General features: G+C 34.9%; 2 protein-coding genes and 1 long non-coding RNA gene across 3 annotated transcripts; 2 read left to right on the top strand and 1 right to left on the bottom strand.

Annotated features, from left to right (window-relative positions):
* Positions 1-1,792: 1,792 nt before the first annotated feature.
* Positions 1,793-3,087, top strand: LOC127251551 (protein MANNAN SYNTHESIS-RELATED 1-like). Its single transcript, XM_051275282.1, has 6 exons — positions 1,793-2,022; positions 2,104-2,293; positions 2,399-2,469; positions 2,545-2,630; positions 2,723-3,020; positions 3,067-3,087. The coding sequence occupies exons 1-6, from the start codon at positions 1,915-1,917 to the stop codon at positions 3,085-3,087; spliced, it is 774 nt and encodes a 257-aa protein (XP_051131239.1). The 5' UTR covers positions 1,793-1,914.
* A 728-nt stretch (positions 3,088-3,815) lies between these two features.
* Positions 3,816-13,868, bottom strand: LOC127251622 (calcium-transporting ATPase 10, plasma membrane-type-like). Its single transcript, XM_051275392.1, has 34 exons — positions 13,384-13,868; positions 12,440-12,556; positions 12,325-12,364; positions 12,103-12,224; positions 11,873-12,004; positions 11,685-11,774; positions 11,092-11,161; positions 10,604-10,674; positions 10,425-10,508; positions 10,228-10,305; positions 10,072-10,146; positions 9,616-9,699; positions 9,445-9,527; positions 9,258-9,366; positions 9,126-9,181; positions 8,710-8,752; positions 8,543-8,626; positions 8,271-8,408; positions 8,055-8,120; positions 7,875-7,973; positions 7,644-7,754; positions 7,261-7,431; positions 7,108-7,167; positions 6,566-6,730; positions 6,369-6,485; positions 6,001-6,099; positions 5,664-5,801; positions 5,415-5,515; positions 5,128-5,173; positions 4,902-5,036; positions 4,497-4,604; positions 4,312-4,403; positions 4,116-4,216; positions 3,816-4,016 (listed from the first exon to the last, which is right to left on the bottom strand). The coding sequence occupies exons 1-34, from the start codon at positions 13,531-13,533 to the stop codon at positions 3,979-3,981; spliced, it is 3,273 nt and encodes a 1,090-aa protein (XP_051131349.1). The 5' UTR covers positions 13,534-13,868; the 3' UTR covers positions 3,816-3,978.
* Positions 4,102-5,551, top strand: LOC127251623 (uncharacterized). The gene is made up of 3 exons (XR_007838941.1): positions 4,102-4,219; positions 4,295-4,434; positions 5,428-5,551. It is a non-coding gene; the product is annotated as an uncharacterized LOC127251623 (long non-coding RNA).
* Positions 13,869-14,623: the final 755 nt, after the last annotated feature.

Genomic DNA, 14,623 nt, shown 5'->3' with positions numbered 1-14,623 from the left:
CTAAATTAGTAAATGGTAACCTTGTTTTGGGAGGGACGAAAATGAAAAATGGTAACTTTCCAATGGGACGGACGAAAATGAAAAATGATAAATTTCCAATGGGACTGAGGGAGTACTACTTATGTTGAATTTAACAATATATTGTATCCCACCACAGATGATCTTATTTTATTTTTGGTATATCCCAAAATGATCTCTTTCCATTTTTGATAAATTTATCAATCTTAAATATATTTAACAAATATAAATCAATTTAATTAAACTTCCGCGTAGGACGCACTCAAAACCTCTTTATTTCTATCTCTTTCCTCAATTAACAAATATTTTTATCTACCTTAAAAATTCCTGATTTTTTATAAAATTAATTTATGATAATGATAAATAAATAAATATATTTTTTTTATTCATCTGTATTATATAAAATTTTATTGTCTACAAAATTTTATTGAGATATAATTCTAAAAATATTTAAAAAAATACCAATAACATTACACATATAAAAATAATAAAATATTATCTTAACTTATTATTAATAACTTATTAACCTACATTACCTAAAATACAGTATCCTATTATTTTATATTTGACTATGACATATGGTGGATGTTTATATATTTTATTTGTATTATATTATCATAAAATGATTAATATATTTTATAGTTAAGAATAATACGATCTATATTTAAATTCAATACATGTAGTGTATTCATACAACACAATTATATATTATTATTTAAGACAAAATATGTTGTTTGTATTTATAAAATTGTACTGACTCTATTTATAATATGTAATTTGTCCGCATATCATATGTTCTTAGTTTGTACTATGTTCATACATTCACACACTACAATTATATATTTATTATTTAACACAACATATATTGTTTGTATCTATAAATTGTGCTGTTTTTTTATGTAACGTCAGTACATATTGATTTTTTCAGTCGGCATACTAACCACCGTTATATATATATATATATACTTAATTTCTTTGCTTACTAAAAATAGTAGACGTAATTACGGACATCGAAAACCAGCTCTTAAAACACATATATATATATATATAGGTAATACTAAAAATTGTTTAGCTCTCATCCTATATATTATTATATAATATATATAGATATAGTCATATAGATATAGGATATATGCATGTATCTGTGGTAAGTGAGGAATGTGTGAGTGAGACTGGCAGGTTTCCAGAAATGGCAAGTACAGAAGGATGCCAGATGTAGATAAGAGTGAGGACAAGAAGATGACGACCGTACACAAACTATTATCGCTAAATCTTACTAAAAGCTAATTGCTGCAATGCTGTTCCGCTTCCTTTTCCAATATATATACTCTTTAAAGATAGACCAGATCAGGATCGAAATCAAATATTTTAGATATTTAATTTTATATTTATATTTAAATTTGGTCTAATCTGTATATCTATATATTATTATTATATTACTTTAGATTATCAAATCTGTTTTGTTTTGTATTGCTTATAAATAAATAAACCTTTATTGATGATCAAAAAGACAATTTCTTTATTTTTTCTCAAAATTTCTAACAATCAAAGATGATAGATTAATCAATCTCCACCGCCGGATCAAGAAACGAAATTAAAGTTGACATAATTAATTGATTTTCCGAATTTGGATTTTCATGCATCATTAGTTAATTAATAGTACTATTAGCTGTCTCTTCGCCTACTTAATTTCTGTCGGTTTACTACTACATTCCTTAATTCATTAATTTCCCTCCTATCTCCTCTACCATTATATATATAAATGGATGTTGAACACAACAACAAAAAAAAAAAGATCTTCCTATCAGTGAGGAACAAGGCCTGCCTGCAATAACATAATAATAATTAAATTATTATTATTATTATTGTTATGTGGTAGGTAGGTGCAGGTCGATCATGGGAGGAATAGTGGATTTGAGGCATATGATGTCTGCTGTTCTTACATTCTCAATGTTCATTATGCTTGGCCACATGATCAAAAGAGACCACATTGATCCAGCTCTGGTAATTAAATTAACCACACATGATCAATCATTTAATCAAACCCATTATTTATTTATTTATTCTTTCTTACATGATCGAAAGGGGCCACTGAAGAGATCACCAATTGTAGTCCAGTACAGTGTCCTCAAGGTCTCCAAAACAGGCATGCTTAAACTCTCAGAAACCAATTCAGGGCCCTGGAATTGGAACTGGAATTGGAACTCCAAGAACCAACATCACCATAACCCCTCCTCCACCACCCACCCCTGCTGGAACATACCCTCAATACTAAGTAATCATCAAATCAATCAATATATATATATATATATATAGTAACATCTACTGTTTGAATCTCTGATTAATGATTCAAGTATCCATTTCATTTTTTTACACAAAGCAAAACAGCAGGAAACCAGAGGCTACATCTTCTTCACCCTCACTCCCAACCCTGAATTTCATGCCTCCCAAGTTAGTACAAATTCCCAAATATTTTCGATTATTCGCCGTAGATATTTTGAATCATCTTCCTCAATTGCATTGCAGGTTGCAAATGCCGTTGCAGTAGCGAGGCATCTGAGAGCGACGCTAGCACTTCCCGACATCAGAGGATCCGACTCGGCACAGAAAAGGCAATCAATCAATCAATCAATCAATCATTTCTCGACTCAAATAAACAAACCATATTTCGTAACATCGATCTTACACAACGTAAACCTTGCAGGAATTTCAGCGAAATCTACGACGTGGACAAATTCGTAACAAGCCTGGACGGGGTAGTAGCAGTCAACAAGAATCCACCAGCTGAACTATCAAATGAGAAGCTTACCGTAGTCAGAATCCCGGATAAAGTTACCAATAACTACATCGATTCAATCATTAGGCCAATTTTCAAGACTAAGGGAAACCTTAAAATCATCACTCTCTTCAGCTCCAAGGAGAAAGAAAAGCAGCAACCAAATCCATACCAGTGCCTGGCAATAACCAAAGCCCTAAAACTACAACCAGAGCTTCAGAACCTGGTTGATTCGATGATCGGGACACTACGAGGCCTGAGCACAAAAACAGGCGGCAGATTCATCTCGGTAGACCTGAGGACGGAAATGTCTGATAAAAACAACTGCCAGGGAACAGATTCCGCGGCGAAACAGTGTTACAATGCACAGGAAATCGGGGAGTTCCTGAACAGGATAGGTTTTCGCAACGACGCAACTGTATATATAACTCAGACAGAATGGAACACTAGTCTGAATCCATTGAGAAATTTCTTCCCCAGCACATTTACTAAGGTAATATTTGCCCTAACCTACAATGATGTATACAGAAAACAATGGCACTCAAAGTGACTTCGACATTTTGGTAACAGGAAGCTATAATTCCGGCTGATGAGAAGGTTAAGTTCGGGGGCTTAAAAAGTGGCGAATATGAGAAATTCATCAACTACTACATGTGCGTACAAGGTGATGTATTTGTTCCGGCTTACCCGAGCAGGTTTTCCGAGGGTGTTGTGGAAGAAAGAATTGCCCTTGGTAAGATGCAGGTTTTCCTACCTGCCAATAAATCTTCCACCTCGGCTGCTGACTACATCTCACCCTACATAGCCAAGAAGGATCGCCATGCTCAATCCTGCTTCTGCTGAAAACTACAATCCAACTGTAATTTAAGTGGCTTTAGGTCTTGGTAAAGTTTAAGGTATAAGGTTGTACTAGAAATAAGACGGTTTTAATGCTCTAACAGTAGACCCTATCTCTCTTCTACAAAGCACTCGTTCATGACGACAATGAAAGTGTTACCAATTAGTTAGATTGCAAAGAATCAAGAAAAAGAAAAACCAGCACTCAACCACAAAATGTTAACACTGTTCAGCAATAGAGGCATGAAGTGCTGTCGATAGTTTATCCATAATAAATAAATGAAAAGCAATTTAGGCAACGTTCAAACCTCAAAACTCCTCTCATGTTTATGTACACAAAAGCTCGTCTAATCTGTAGGAGCATCTGAAGCATTATTGTCTTGACCTGCAACAGAAAGAACGATAGGATAGAATTTATTTAGTTACTCCGAGATCAGCATTTCTCACTTTATTAATCTTAAATGTCAAATGCACTGTGGCTTACTACTCTCATCCTTCTTACGGCGACGAAATTTCCTTGTCAAATATTTGCTGAAAGGTCTTTCGGGGACTGGAATGAGTTTTCCAACAGCAGCGAGAGGCCAACTGGTAATATATCATCAAAGATAATGTTCAATATCAAATACAAGTATCTCATTACAGAGCTAGAGAAATTGAACTTAGGGCAACAGAAAATGAACCTGACTACACCAATAGCAATGGAAACAAGCCACAACTGCCAACTAAGTCGAACGGTTGAAAAGAACTTGCCGAGGAAGAAGATAATGATAACCTAGCACAAGAGAGTATGAAGGATGATTAAGGTACAAAAGTTACTACCGTTACAACGAAACATACATATACGTATATATTTGTATCCACACACCTGAAGTATGACTTCAAGGCTAACTATTCCCATGAAAAGATGGTTTTTGGTCACTCCTTTCCACACATTTAGTTCATCTGGCTTCCGAGCATTAAATTCGTTGAATATCTACAATACACATTGAAAGCATGATCATTAGTAAGAAACATTTTTAATTTCTCAATGCTACAATATCTAACCATCAAAAACTATTAGGCTATCTCACATGCCAATCGATGAATTCACAGATCTCAAATGAGACTTAAGTAGAATACAGTCAAATTTCGACGTTAGGTGAAGAATAAACACAGCAAATACAAGAACCACTGTTTCTGATAATGTAATAACAGACAAAATCCAGCTTCTCAGAATGCCTCCTTTTATGGTAAAGAATAATAAGTTGCAGAACATTGAACTTTTACTGACCTGACAGAAAACAAACGCATTAAATATCAGTGTATTCTTCACTTTGAAAGCATGATCACTAGTTTCATGTCTTAAATTCAGGATGTTCTTCCCCTGGAAATTGAGAACTAGGAGGACCGTCACTTGATAGAGAGCCTAAAATCATTCAAACAAGGAAATGTTATGGTCTTAGAAAGTTTGACAACATTGTTTCAATTTTTATCACCACAAAGAGAGTACACAATACCTGTATCAACAAATTCCTCCACATAACATTTGTTATTAGAGGTTCCCTAAAACAACAACAAGTGTTGATCAGTATATAGTGAGAAGTACGATGATAATTACTAGGGTGATGTAAAGAACAATAAGTAGATTAAAATTCATTGCATGTTTGGCAGTCGAATAGATTTGAAATGAAGTAGCAGAGCACTAATACCTTGATTTATGCATACAAGTATCTCAAACACAACTGGCTAAGATAAATCTGTGTATTCCTAAATACACGAAACTTTTAATGATATTAAATCCAACCTTCTACCAACAGGAGGTCTACGCATGAGGTGATCTGTAGGGCGTTCTGTGGCCAGTGCAAGAGCTCCTAGTGTGTCCATAATAAGATTCACCCAAAGAAGCTGGAGAGAAGGCATTATAGAATCTGAGAAACTAAAGAGGAAACACACACACGCGCACACACAAAACAGCAGGTGGCATAACGAGCCAATCAAAGCAAGAAAGAGCAAATGCACGCCAAAGCTGACAGAAGGATGAGAGATGATGAACCTGAACAGCCATAAGCGGAACATCACCAGAAGAAAGTGCTGCCACAACATTGATAATCAATGCAGCAACATTAACTGTAAGCTGAAATTGTATAAACTTCTGGATATTGGCATATACAGATCTACCCCATCGCACAACCTGCAATTGAGATAATTCCAAAGGCATAATTTTGATGACCAGCTTTTAATCGTGGCTTATTTTGACATTTATTTATTCTGGGCCAAACACAAAAGAAAGGTTCCACAAAGAATTATGACTTTCTGAATAAAATGTTTTGGGAGTATACTTTTCCTTAAGATTGGTACAAATATCCTTAAGGAATCACAGAAAAGCTAACCTTTACAACCGATGAAAAATTATCATCTAATATGATAATATCCGAACTTTCTTTAGCAACCTCTGTGCCTTGAATCCCCATTGCAAGCCCAATATCAGCCTATAGCATAACAGAGTGCGAGCCAATCATATGAGATAAGCAGAAAACAATATATAATGCAAATTCATTTTCAGACTCTGATGATAAAAATAAAGTTTATCTTTTCCAAATGCCCATTAACAAATTTTTACTAGGAACAAATAAGCATTGCTATAAGAGATTCATCAGTTAGTTAAGAACCAAAATTTTTATAGGCAACTAAACAAAACAATAAAGTTCAGAGTACATATTAAAAGTTCTAATATTAACAAGAATCTGAGAAAAAGAACCTCATGCAATGCAGGCGCATCATTGGTGCCATCTCCAGTGACAGCAACAACATGTCCCTTCTTCCTCAAAGCTTGCACAAGCAAGAGCTTATCACTGGGGGATGATCTTCCCATCACCTTTCAGCAAAGTAGCAATATTTTTAATAACTCACAGAGATATACACATTGCAAAGAATTTATAGATTGTCATCACTTACCGAGATCCTATCGGCCACTTCTACTCTGTGTGTTTCGGTCATGTTACGGAAAGTCTTGCCTTCAATAAGATTAGGCTCAGCAGCTTCTGCATTTGAGCCTAAGATCCCACACTCTAAAGCTATTGCTTTAGCCGTTTGAAGATTGTCTCCAGTCACCATGCGCACCTATCAATGGTAAACCAATATTAACATGATTTAAGAATTAAATGGGATACAGAGTCAAAAAAACAAGAATCAGATGGAATGCAACATAATTTCATATTTCAGGAACCAAGAAAAGTATTCTGGTACAGGAAATGAACTAGCATGCTCAGAAACTTTTTAACTATTTCAGCTTTGGAAATTTCTACGAAATAGATAAACATTGGAACCAGAACTACAATGCCTAAAAGACGCACAGAGCACTGAACACCTTACCTCCAATAAGTTTTAATATCTAGAAAACCATATGTTGGTAACTAGTTAAATGAGAGTGAAATAAACGAGGCAAATGTCAAGACATAGAAACATAAACCAAAATACCAAATAATGCATTTATGTACCTTGATACCAGCATCCATGCACAATCGAACTGAATCTACTACTCCTGGCCTACAAGGATCCTACATAGATCACGTGTAAAACAGTCACTAGAACAAGTTCAAAATTGAGTTACATTATGTTTAAAACATGTAGAACATGTAAAGTATGAGCACCTTAATACCAACAATCGCAAGTAAAGTGAGATATTCCTCAGGTAGCTGCCAATTCTCTAGTTCCCCTTCACTAGTTGGAATTTCCTCTACCTCACATGTCCTGCAGGCAATAGCAACACAGCGCAAACTTCCTGCAGCCATATCTTCAATTGCTTTTTCAAAAACTGACAACTGCACACAACAGTAAGCTTACAATCAACAGCAGAAATACGGTAAAAAATATCAGACAATATCCCCATTGAAATACAAAGATGTGTGTTATCAATGGCAAGTCATAAAGTTAGAATTATGTAGCCTTTCTTTTCACCTTTTGTTTTTTTACTCATAACAAGAAGGATCATATCAGTAAACAGCTGAGATTACAAGAACTATTGTATTCCAACCTGATCTTTCCCCATGGAGACAACATTATCATGAGCATCTATGTAACTTGAACAAGAAGCAAGAACTATTTCTGCAGCACCTTTCCAGTGCACACGAACTTCTGAATTTGACTGCAAGAGCATTGTTAGTATTACAGAGACATACAGAACAGATGTTTCTGTTGCCAGAAAAGGTGGCATCTTTAAGACAAAAACTACACACAGAACTTAGATAAAACACTTTCCGAATACCATTTTAAGAGCAACCCCGCCTCGCTTCTTCTGTGAGTTAAATGGGAAAGCATGAATTATTACTGAATCTGATCGGGCAGATCCAAAGTCCATTCCAAGCTGCAGAATACGCACCCAAATGAAATCAAGCTCCAAAAAATATGATTTTGTTTGCTTATAAACAGAGTATAATGGCATTACATTGACTCCCCACTGGAGAATGGCTTTTTCAGTTGGTGAACCAGAAATTTCCGGAGCTCCACCAGTCTTATAAAAGATCAGCCACAAAAGGAGTAGTGGTTAGTACATAAATTGGATGAGTAAAATAACAGAATTGCAAACAGTACAAGTGTCCTGCCCCAACTCTTAGTGACAACGCAAATGTAAAGCAACTGCTCAGAACATCTATTGTCATACCTCTGGCACAAATATGCTTCCTGTTGTGTTTTGTGCAATGCCTTCCACAAGTAAAGAAACGAGCTTAGGCGGCACCCACAACTTATTGTCAGGTGGATCAATTTTCTTTCCAAAAGCATATGCCTCAACAACAGTCATCTACAGAGGACCATGAAAAAATATACGTTTTAGACATCAAATATAAAGATGTATCATCTAATAAATCAACAAAGAGCTCATTCCAAAATTGAATTCACTAGATGGTTGAATCAAAGCTAGGAGCCAGTAAGCACCTCATTCAGAGTTAGGGTACCAGTTTTGTCACTGCAAATGGTAGTTGAAGAACCCATTGTTTCACAGGCAGATAGCCTCCTGACCTGCAGATTGACTTTGTCATTTAAACCAGAAACTGCCGAAATACCATACATAGAAAACTGTGCCTTTATTTCAATCTACATACCAATGCCTTATCAGCCATCATTTTCCTCATTGAATATGCAAGCCTAAAAGGCAAATGGAATATTAGAAAAGAAGGTAACATGAGCAATACTGCATGCATAAACGATGGATCAGGAGACTTTTGAATGTAGCATCAGAAAACAAGTTGTTTGAAACATCGAATGCAAGTGAAATGAACTGTCATGTTGGGCACCACCCATCATTAAGGGGAAAAAGATAAAAGGATATTGCCACAACATCAAGATGTCAGACCTGTCCATTAATGAGATAAGAGCCATTCCTAGATGACCACATATATACTTTTTTAGTAAAGATGTAAAATTCCAGCAGCAAAAAGAATGTGTAAGTCTTACATAAACGTTTTCCAACAAACATGCATAGCAAACTCGTTAAAAAAGTATAATAGGATGTGCTTACGTCAGAGTAACAGCCAAAGGAAGACCTTCTGGTACTGCCACAACCACAATTGTAACCTGGAGTTTATCCAGTTCAATCAACAACATACAGATAGCATAGACTAGATAAGAGAATTTGCAAAATTCTGCATACCGCGACGGTGAATATCTTTATGAAGCCATTTATTGCATCACCAACTTTAGTTTTGCCAGCTATGAATTGGACTCTGCCATAAGAATCTTTTGAATGCCCAGTGAAAAACCTAGCATAGAACAAAAAATAGTTATTTTAAAGATTTCCGAACAGAAAAATATATTTACCAATCCAAAGACAGAGCTACCTGACAACAAGGATTATCAAAACTGATATTGCTACACCCAGACCAACCATGCCAATGAATGTAGCAACCCCATTCAACCGTACCTGAACTCAGCATCAAGTATAAATATGAACGTCAGAAACCAACCACTACACATCCTTACAGGCACCAAAAGATTTAAATAGAAGAAACCTGCAATGGTGTTTCTTCGCCATTATCCTCCGATATGCTTGCCATAAGTAGTCCCCACTCAGTGTTTATGCCAACACTTGTTACCTGGTAAACAAGATATACCCAACCAAACATGAGACCACATTGAAGTGCATAAAAGTGGGAGCAAATCTAAGCTAAAAATGGAGCATATAGCAGTGTGTTAGCTTCTCAAACTGTCCATGTAATTAGAAATATATCTAGTGGAAAACTACTTTAAACCTATTCCTTCAGCATTCCAAATGATCGCACTACAAAATAATGCAGTAGCTAGAAAGAACATATAGCCATTTCAAAATTTACAATGTGCATGCCATTAGACTGATTCAACAAAGTTGTTATCACCAAATACATCACATATGGTCATAGAAATCGATGTCATCATGGTTGAACAAATGCAAATTCAGTGTAGGTAGTACAGTATAAATGAATTGTTACCAGCATGCTACCATATCCATCAGCAACCTTGCATCCTGACATAAGGAATGGTGCTCTTGTTGAGTCTTTGTGAACCTAATAAGACCACAACTTATTTCAGTCACTTTAAACACATGGTGACAAACAGAAATACAATGAATGGTCTCTAGAGCTCACAATTTTGCTCTCCCCAGTCATACTCGATTCATCCATAGCAAGAGAATGGCCAGATATCACAAGTCCATCAGCAGGAACCTACACAAATCGAAGGAAAGGTTGAATCAATCAAAAGGACAAAGATATCCACCCCGTCACTGTGAGCCTGTCATCGCAAGACAAAGGGATGAGGAGAGAGAGATAGAGCTATCAACCACCTGGTCACCAATTTTGAGGGGCACAACATCTCCAACAACTATATCAAATATCGAGACCTTAATTCTACGGCCACTTCTGTAAACCTGAAAAATATAAATAAATAAATAGCCAGTAAATATTAGAAAATGAGTGGAAATGTTACAAGTGTGCAGCAATATTATTCGCCAATTACACCTACCTCCACTTGTATGTTCTGCTTCTCCTCATTCAAGTTTTGAAACTGTAGGGATTGCTTGTAATCGCTAATAGCTACAAAATAATTGAATCAGAAAGTTATCAAACAAGCTAAACATGGAAATAATCACACATTGCCCTTCAAACTACTATTACCAACAAACTTGTTTTGATTACTTATATAGTCATTTGTAGGAGGTTATTTTTATCCTTTTTAAACTTTTAATAATGAGAATCATATATCATATTAGACTAAATCATGTGCTATTGAAAATTTTAGTCATGCCAATCATTGTAGCTTCAACCATGCACCAGCATGTTACAGTGTATGACCTTAAATATCCTTCATAAAATCCTAATGAAACCTCATAAAAAGCATACAAGTATATAACTAAGAAAACAAGGCTGTCTAAAGGAACATGAATAAACACAGCTGCAGTCATACAAAAACTGCAAAATGTCATATTAGACTATGTGCTGATTTGGACATACCAGTAAAAATAATGACTATAAGAACTGCTAAGGCAATGCTTCCTCCATCATACCAACCTTCTTTTATACCCTATAATGAAAGAACCATTCTTAAGGAAACCAGGAAAGAAAATTAGAGAAGAAGAAAATGCAATGTTAATGCATTTAACAATGGAGATTTAAACACAAGACTACCTCATATCAGGTTATACAATGTTAGAACATTAGAATTACAACACCTAGAAGTTTAAATTAAAATCATTTTTACATCTAAGCAACTTCTAGACCTTAGAGTTCCAAAGTAATAGTTCAATTTTAAACATACATGAACATAGGAACACTAATTTCGCTACTATACATCTATACCATAATCGTTAAATTTAAAAAGCATTAATTGTGATTCTTCAGAAATAGAATCTGACTAGTGTTCCTTAGATGATACTCAAGAACATACCACGGTGTGATCTTATCAACAACACAAAATCGTAAACTGTCCTTCATCAGCGAATCGTTTATTTTTTTCTAGTTCTGAACTGCAAATCACTGAAGTGCATTACTGTTCTCTGAATGTAGAGTATGCACTATGCAAATAACATATTACTTTGAAGCCTTACCTCTGTCTTTATGCCAAGTGCTAAGGAAGCCGCTGCAGCAACCATCAAGATTACTAAGGTGGTATCTCGACAAGCTTCCCAAACAAATCTCTGTAAATAAAATATAAAAACATTGCAGTTAAACATATGAACCAATGTATTGAGACTGGAAGCGACAACATAAGTAACAGAATGTAGCTGATTTTCACCCAGAAACTACGCCCTTTCTTTCGAGGATATGTGTTGGATCCAAAAGCTTCCTTCCTGTCCATAAGGTCAGTGTCGTCTCCAGGAATACCTTTCTCAACATTGGACTTTAACTCCTCTAACACTCCTTTAACCTGATTTAAAGATTTATAAGAAAATATTAGAACAATACACCATGCGAAAAAAGAGTAAGATGACAATATAACAACTAAGGTAATTTCAGTGCACTTGCCCCTCCAAAACGCTGCAGAAGAGAGAGATCATGTTCCCTGGAAATTTGAATAAGCTCCTCTGAGCTGATACCAAAGTCACCAATTCGAGTTGGGGTTGATGGTTCCTTAGCAGATCCTGGAACTGAAATGTGCAAAGTTTAACCATGATGATGATAATCATTATCAGAGGAAGAGAGAGAGAGAGGGAGGGGGTATGGCTACGGCGCAGAGAATAACATTACCAATTGAAGCCTGTCCAGCAGCTTGGAAAAGTACAGCAGCCTGCTCGAGGAATTATTTATCGAAAATTAATTACACATCATAAACAATCGAACAAAGAATTATAAGTTTATGTACCCGAATGACTTGAGCATGCGTTCTAATTTTAGAAATCAACCGCTTCCGCTCTTCTGCTCTCTTCAAATCCAACGTATATCGGAAGCGCCGAGAAGCATTGAGTACGAGTGCCGCTCGCTGAAACAAATCACGGTGATCAGCATATCCAGTTAAAGACCATTCAGGTTCATATTCTTCAGCTCAGACTGCAGTCAATGGTGTCTGCAATTTCTCAACCGTAACAATACACGAAATCCACGAGACAAAGAGACACGTGGCTATAATCAAATTAAATTACTTTCTTGCCTTAAATAACAAAACAAGTTATAGCACGTGGACCACCCGAACCCACATAGCGAACTGAGCAAACAACTAAAAAGGTAAAAATAACGTGTATATTGACTGAAATATAACCATATGTAGACATCCAAATATAACTTCCTAACAGAACCTTCTGAAAAAAGAGTGAGAAAGTATCCGACTCTTGATATAAATATCCCAACATTGTCCAACCACAGTCGATTCCGACCTCCTTTCACATCACAAGTTGCTGCCACTTTATAACAACTTCAAGAAAAGAAATGACTAAGATTCGCGGCCATCAGCACCCAGTGGAAACAAGTGAAACATGATTCTAAGATTTTATGTTATATTCTTCCAACTAGTAAATTCAAGATATTATTACACCAAATGTCTAACTATACAGTCATCAATGCCAATTTCTTGATCATAACCACTGTTAGTTCAGAATTAATTAATACAGTGTATGAGGCATACAAATAAGCCAAGCACCATAATTAAAGCCTCAATTCCCAAGAGAAGTGATCAGTTTACACAGATTTCATTTGTTATTTTCCTCAACCAACATCTATCATATAATCAAAGATTCAACGTTTATAAAACAAATCAATCTCATTCCCCTTTAACAAATCCCTGCAAGATTATCGACAATGTACTTAACGTACCCTCCACCGACGCAGCCTGTCGGCCGGAGCACTTTTGGTTCTGACAATATCAAACGGTCCCGGCTCTTCGTCGTCTTCCGATTCAGAGTTCGGGCCACCCGGCCCTGCCTCGATGTCCTTGTACCGCGGCGACTTCTGTTCTTCGATCATCGTACGCTTCTATCTAGTCGCAGGAGAAATGACAGAACTCCTAACTCGACCAAATCACGCAAATTAAGACAAATTAAGCCACAGAACCCGCAAAAACCAATCAGTAGAGTAAATTCTTTCTCCTTGTTTCACCTATTCCACTTATCCTTGCAACGTAAGACTAAAACAAATCTTGTGAAAACAAAGAAATGAATAATATAATTGTACATAATATATCCAGTATCCACAAGAACACCCCGACAAACCCAAACGAATTGGCGAACGAAATTACACCGAAACTTCCCGTCGTAGAAACGGCTAATCTAATCGAATGTTAAGCCTACAGATACGATAACATTCTGACAGTCGTACTCAAAAGGGAATTAACTTTTCTTTTTTAATTACGGTTATATAATTTAAGTAATGATAAAAGATAATGGAAAGTACGGCCTGTTTCTTTAATTAATATAGAATTAAAATAATTTTCTAAAGTGTAATATCGAAAGTAAGTTATTATATCATATTATTTATTTAATACTATATTTTTACACGTTTTCAATATAATTAACCTACCAAATTTACATTTACAATATTCTACAAATTACTTATAATAATATCGTAATATTGACTTCTATTTAAATAAAGACTGAATGTAAATAATAGTACATTGTAATTTTGATAAAAATTATATTATTTTTTTATTATTATTATTTATGGCGATATTATAAGACAGAATACTATTATACTCTTATCTATCAATAAATTTATTAAGATAACAAATAATTTAATTTAAATACGATTTATGATGGTAATAAATAGTAGAAATATGGATAAAAATAAAGGTGTATTCTTTTTTGTGAAAAACTTTCTACATATTTTTATAAATATATATATATTAGTACCATTCATTATTTTATATTTTCTATATAATTTTGTATATTTTTTACATAATTTTTCATATTTCAAATAAAAAATATTTTTTCATATTATTTCACAAAACAAACCCTTATTTTATTTTTAAAAAAATTATATTATTTCTATTTAAGCTAATAAATTTTATTTGATTATTTGATCACGTGTATGTGTATGTTTTCTTAATTGATTATGAAAT

Source organism: Andrographis paniculata, unplaced genomic scaffold, assembly GCF_009805555.1.
Source record: "Andrographis paniculata isolate CXL003 unplaced genomic scaffold, ASM980555v1 Contig45END, whole genome shotgun sequence".
NCBI lineage: Eukaryota > Viridiplantae > Streptophyta > Magnoliopsida > Lamiales > Acanthaceae > Andrographis > Andrographis paniculata.
This window is presented reverse-complemented; position numbering and strand designations above follow the sequence as displayed.

Excerpts from the sequence above, each read along its gene's own strand:
- LOC127251551 (XM_051275282.1), top strand. The coding sequence starts at position 1,915 with ATGGGAGGAATAGTGGATTTGAGGCATATGATGTCTGCTGTTCTTACA. Across the intron at positions 2,023-2,103 it reads ACCACATTGATCCAGCTCTG|GGGCCACTGAAGAGATCACC; the intron begins GTAATTAAATTA and ends CATGATCGAAAG. Across the intron at positions 2,294-2,398 it reads GAACATACCCTCAATACTAA|CAAAACAGCAGGAAACCAGA; the intron begins GTAATCATCAAA and ends TTTTACACAAAG.
- LOC127251622 (XM_051275392.1), bottom strand. The coding sequence starts at position 13,533 with ATGATCGAAGAACAGAAGTCGCCGCGGTACAAGGACATCGAGGCAGGG. Across the intron at positions 8,753-9,125 it reads CCTTTGGCTGTTACTCTGAC|GCTTGCATATTCAATGAGGA; the intron begins GTAAGCACATCC and ends TTTGCCTTTTAG. Across the intron at positions 7,755-7,874 it reads GCGGGGTTGCTCTTAAAATG|TCAAATTCAGAAGTTCGTGT; the intron begins GTATTCGGAAAG and ends ATGCTCTTGCAG.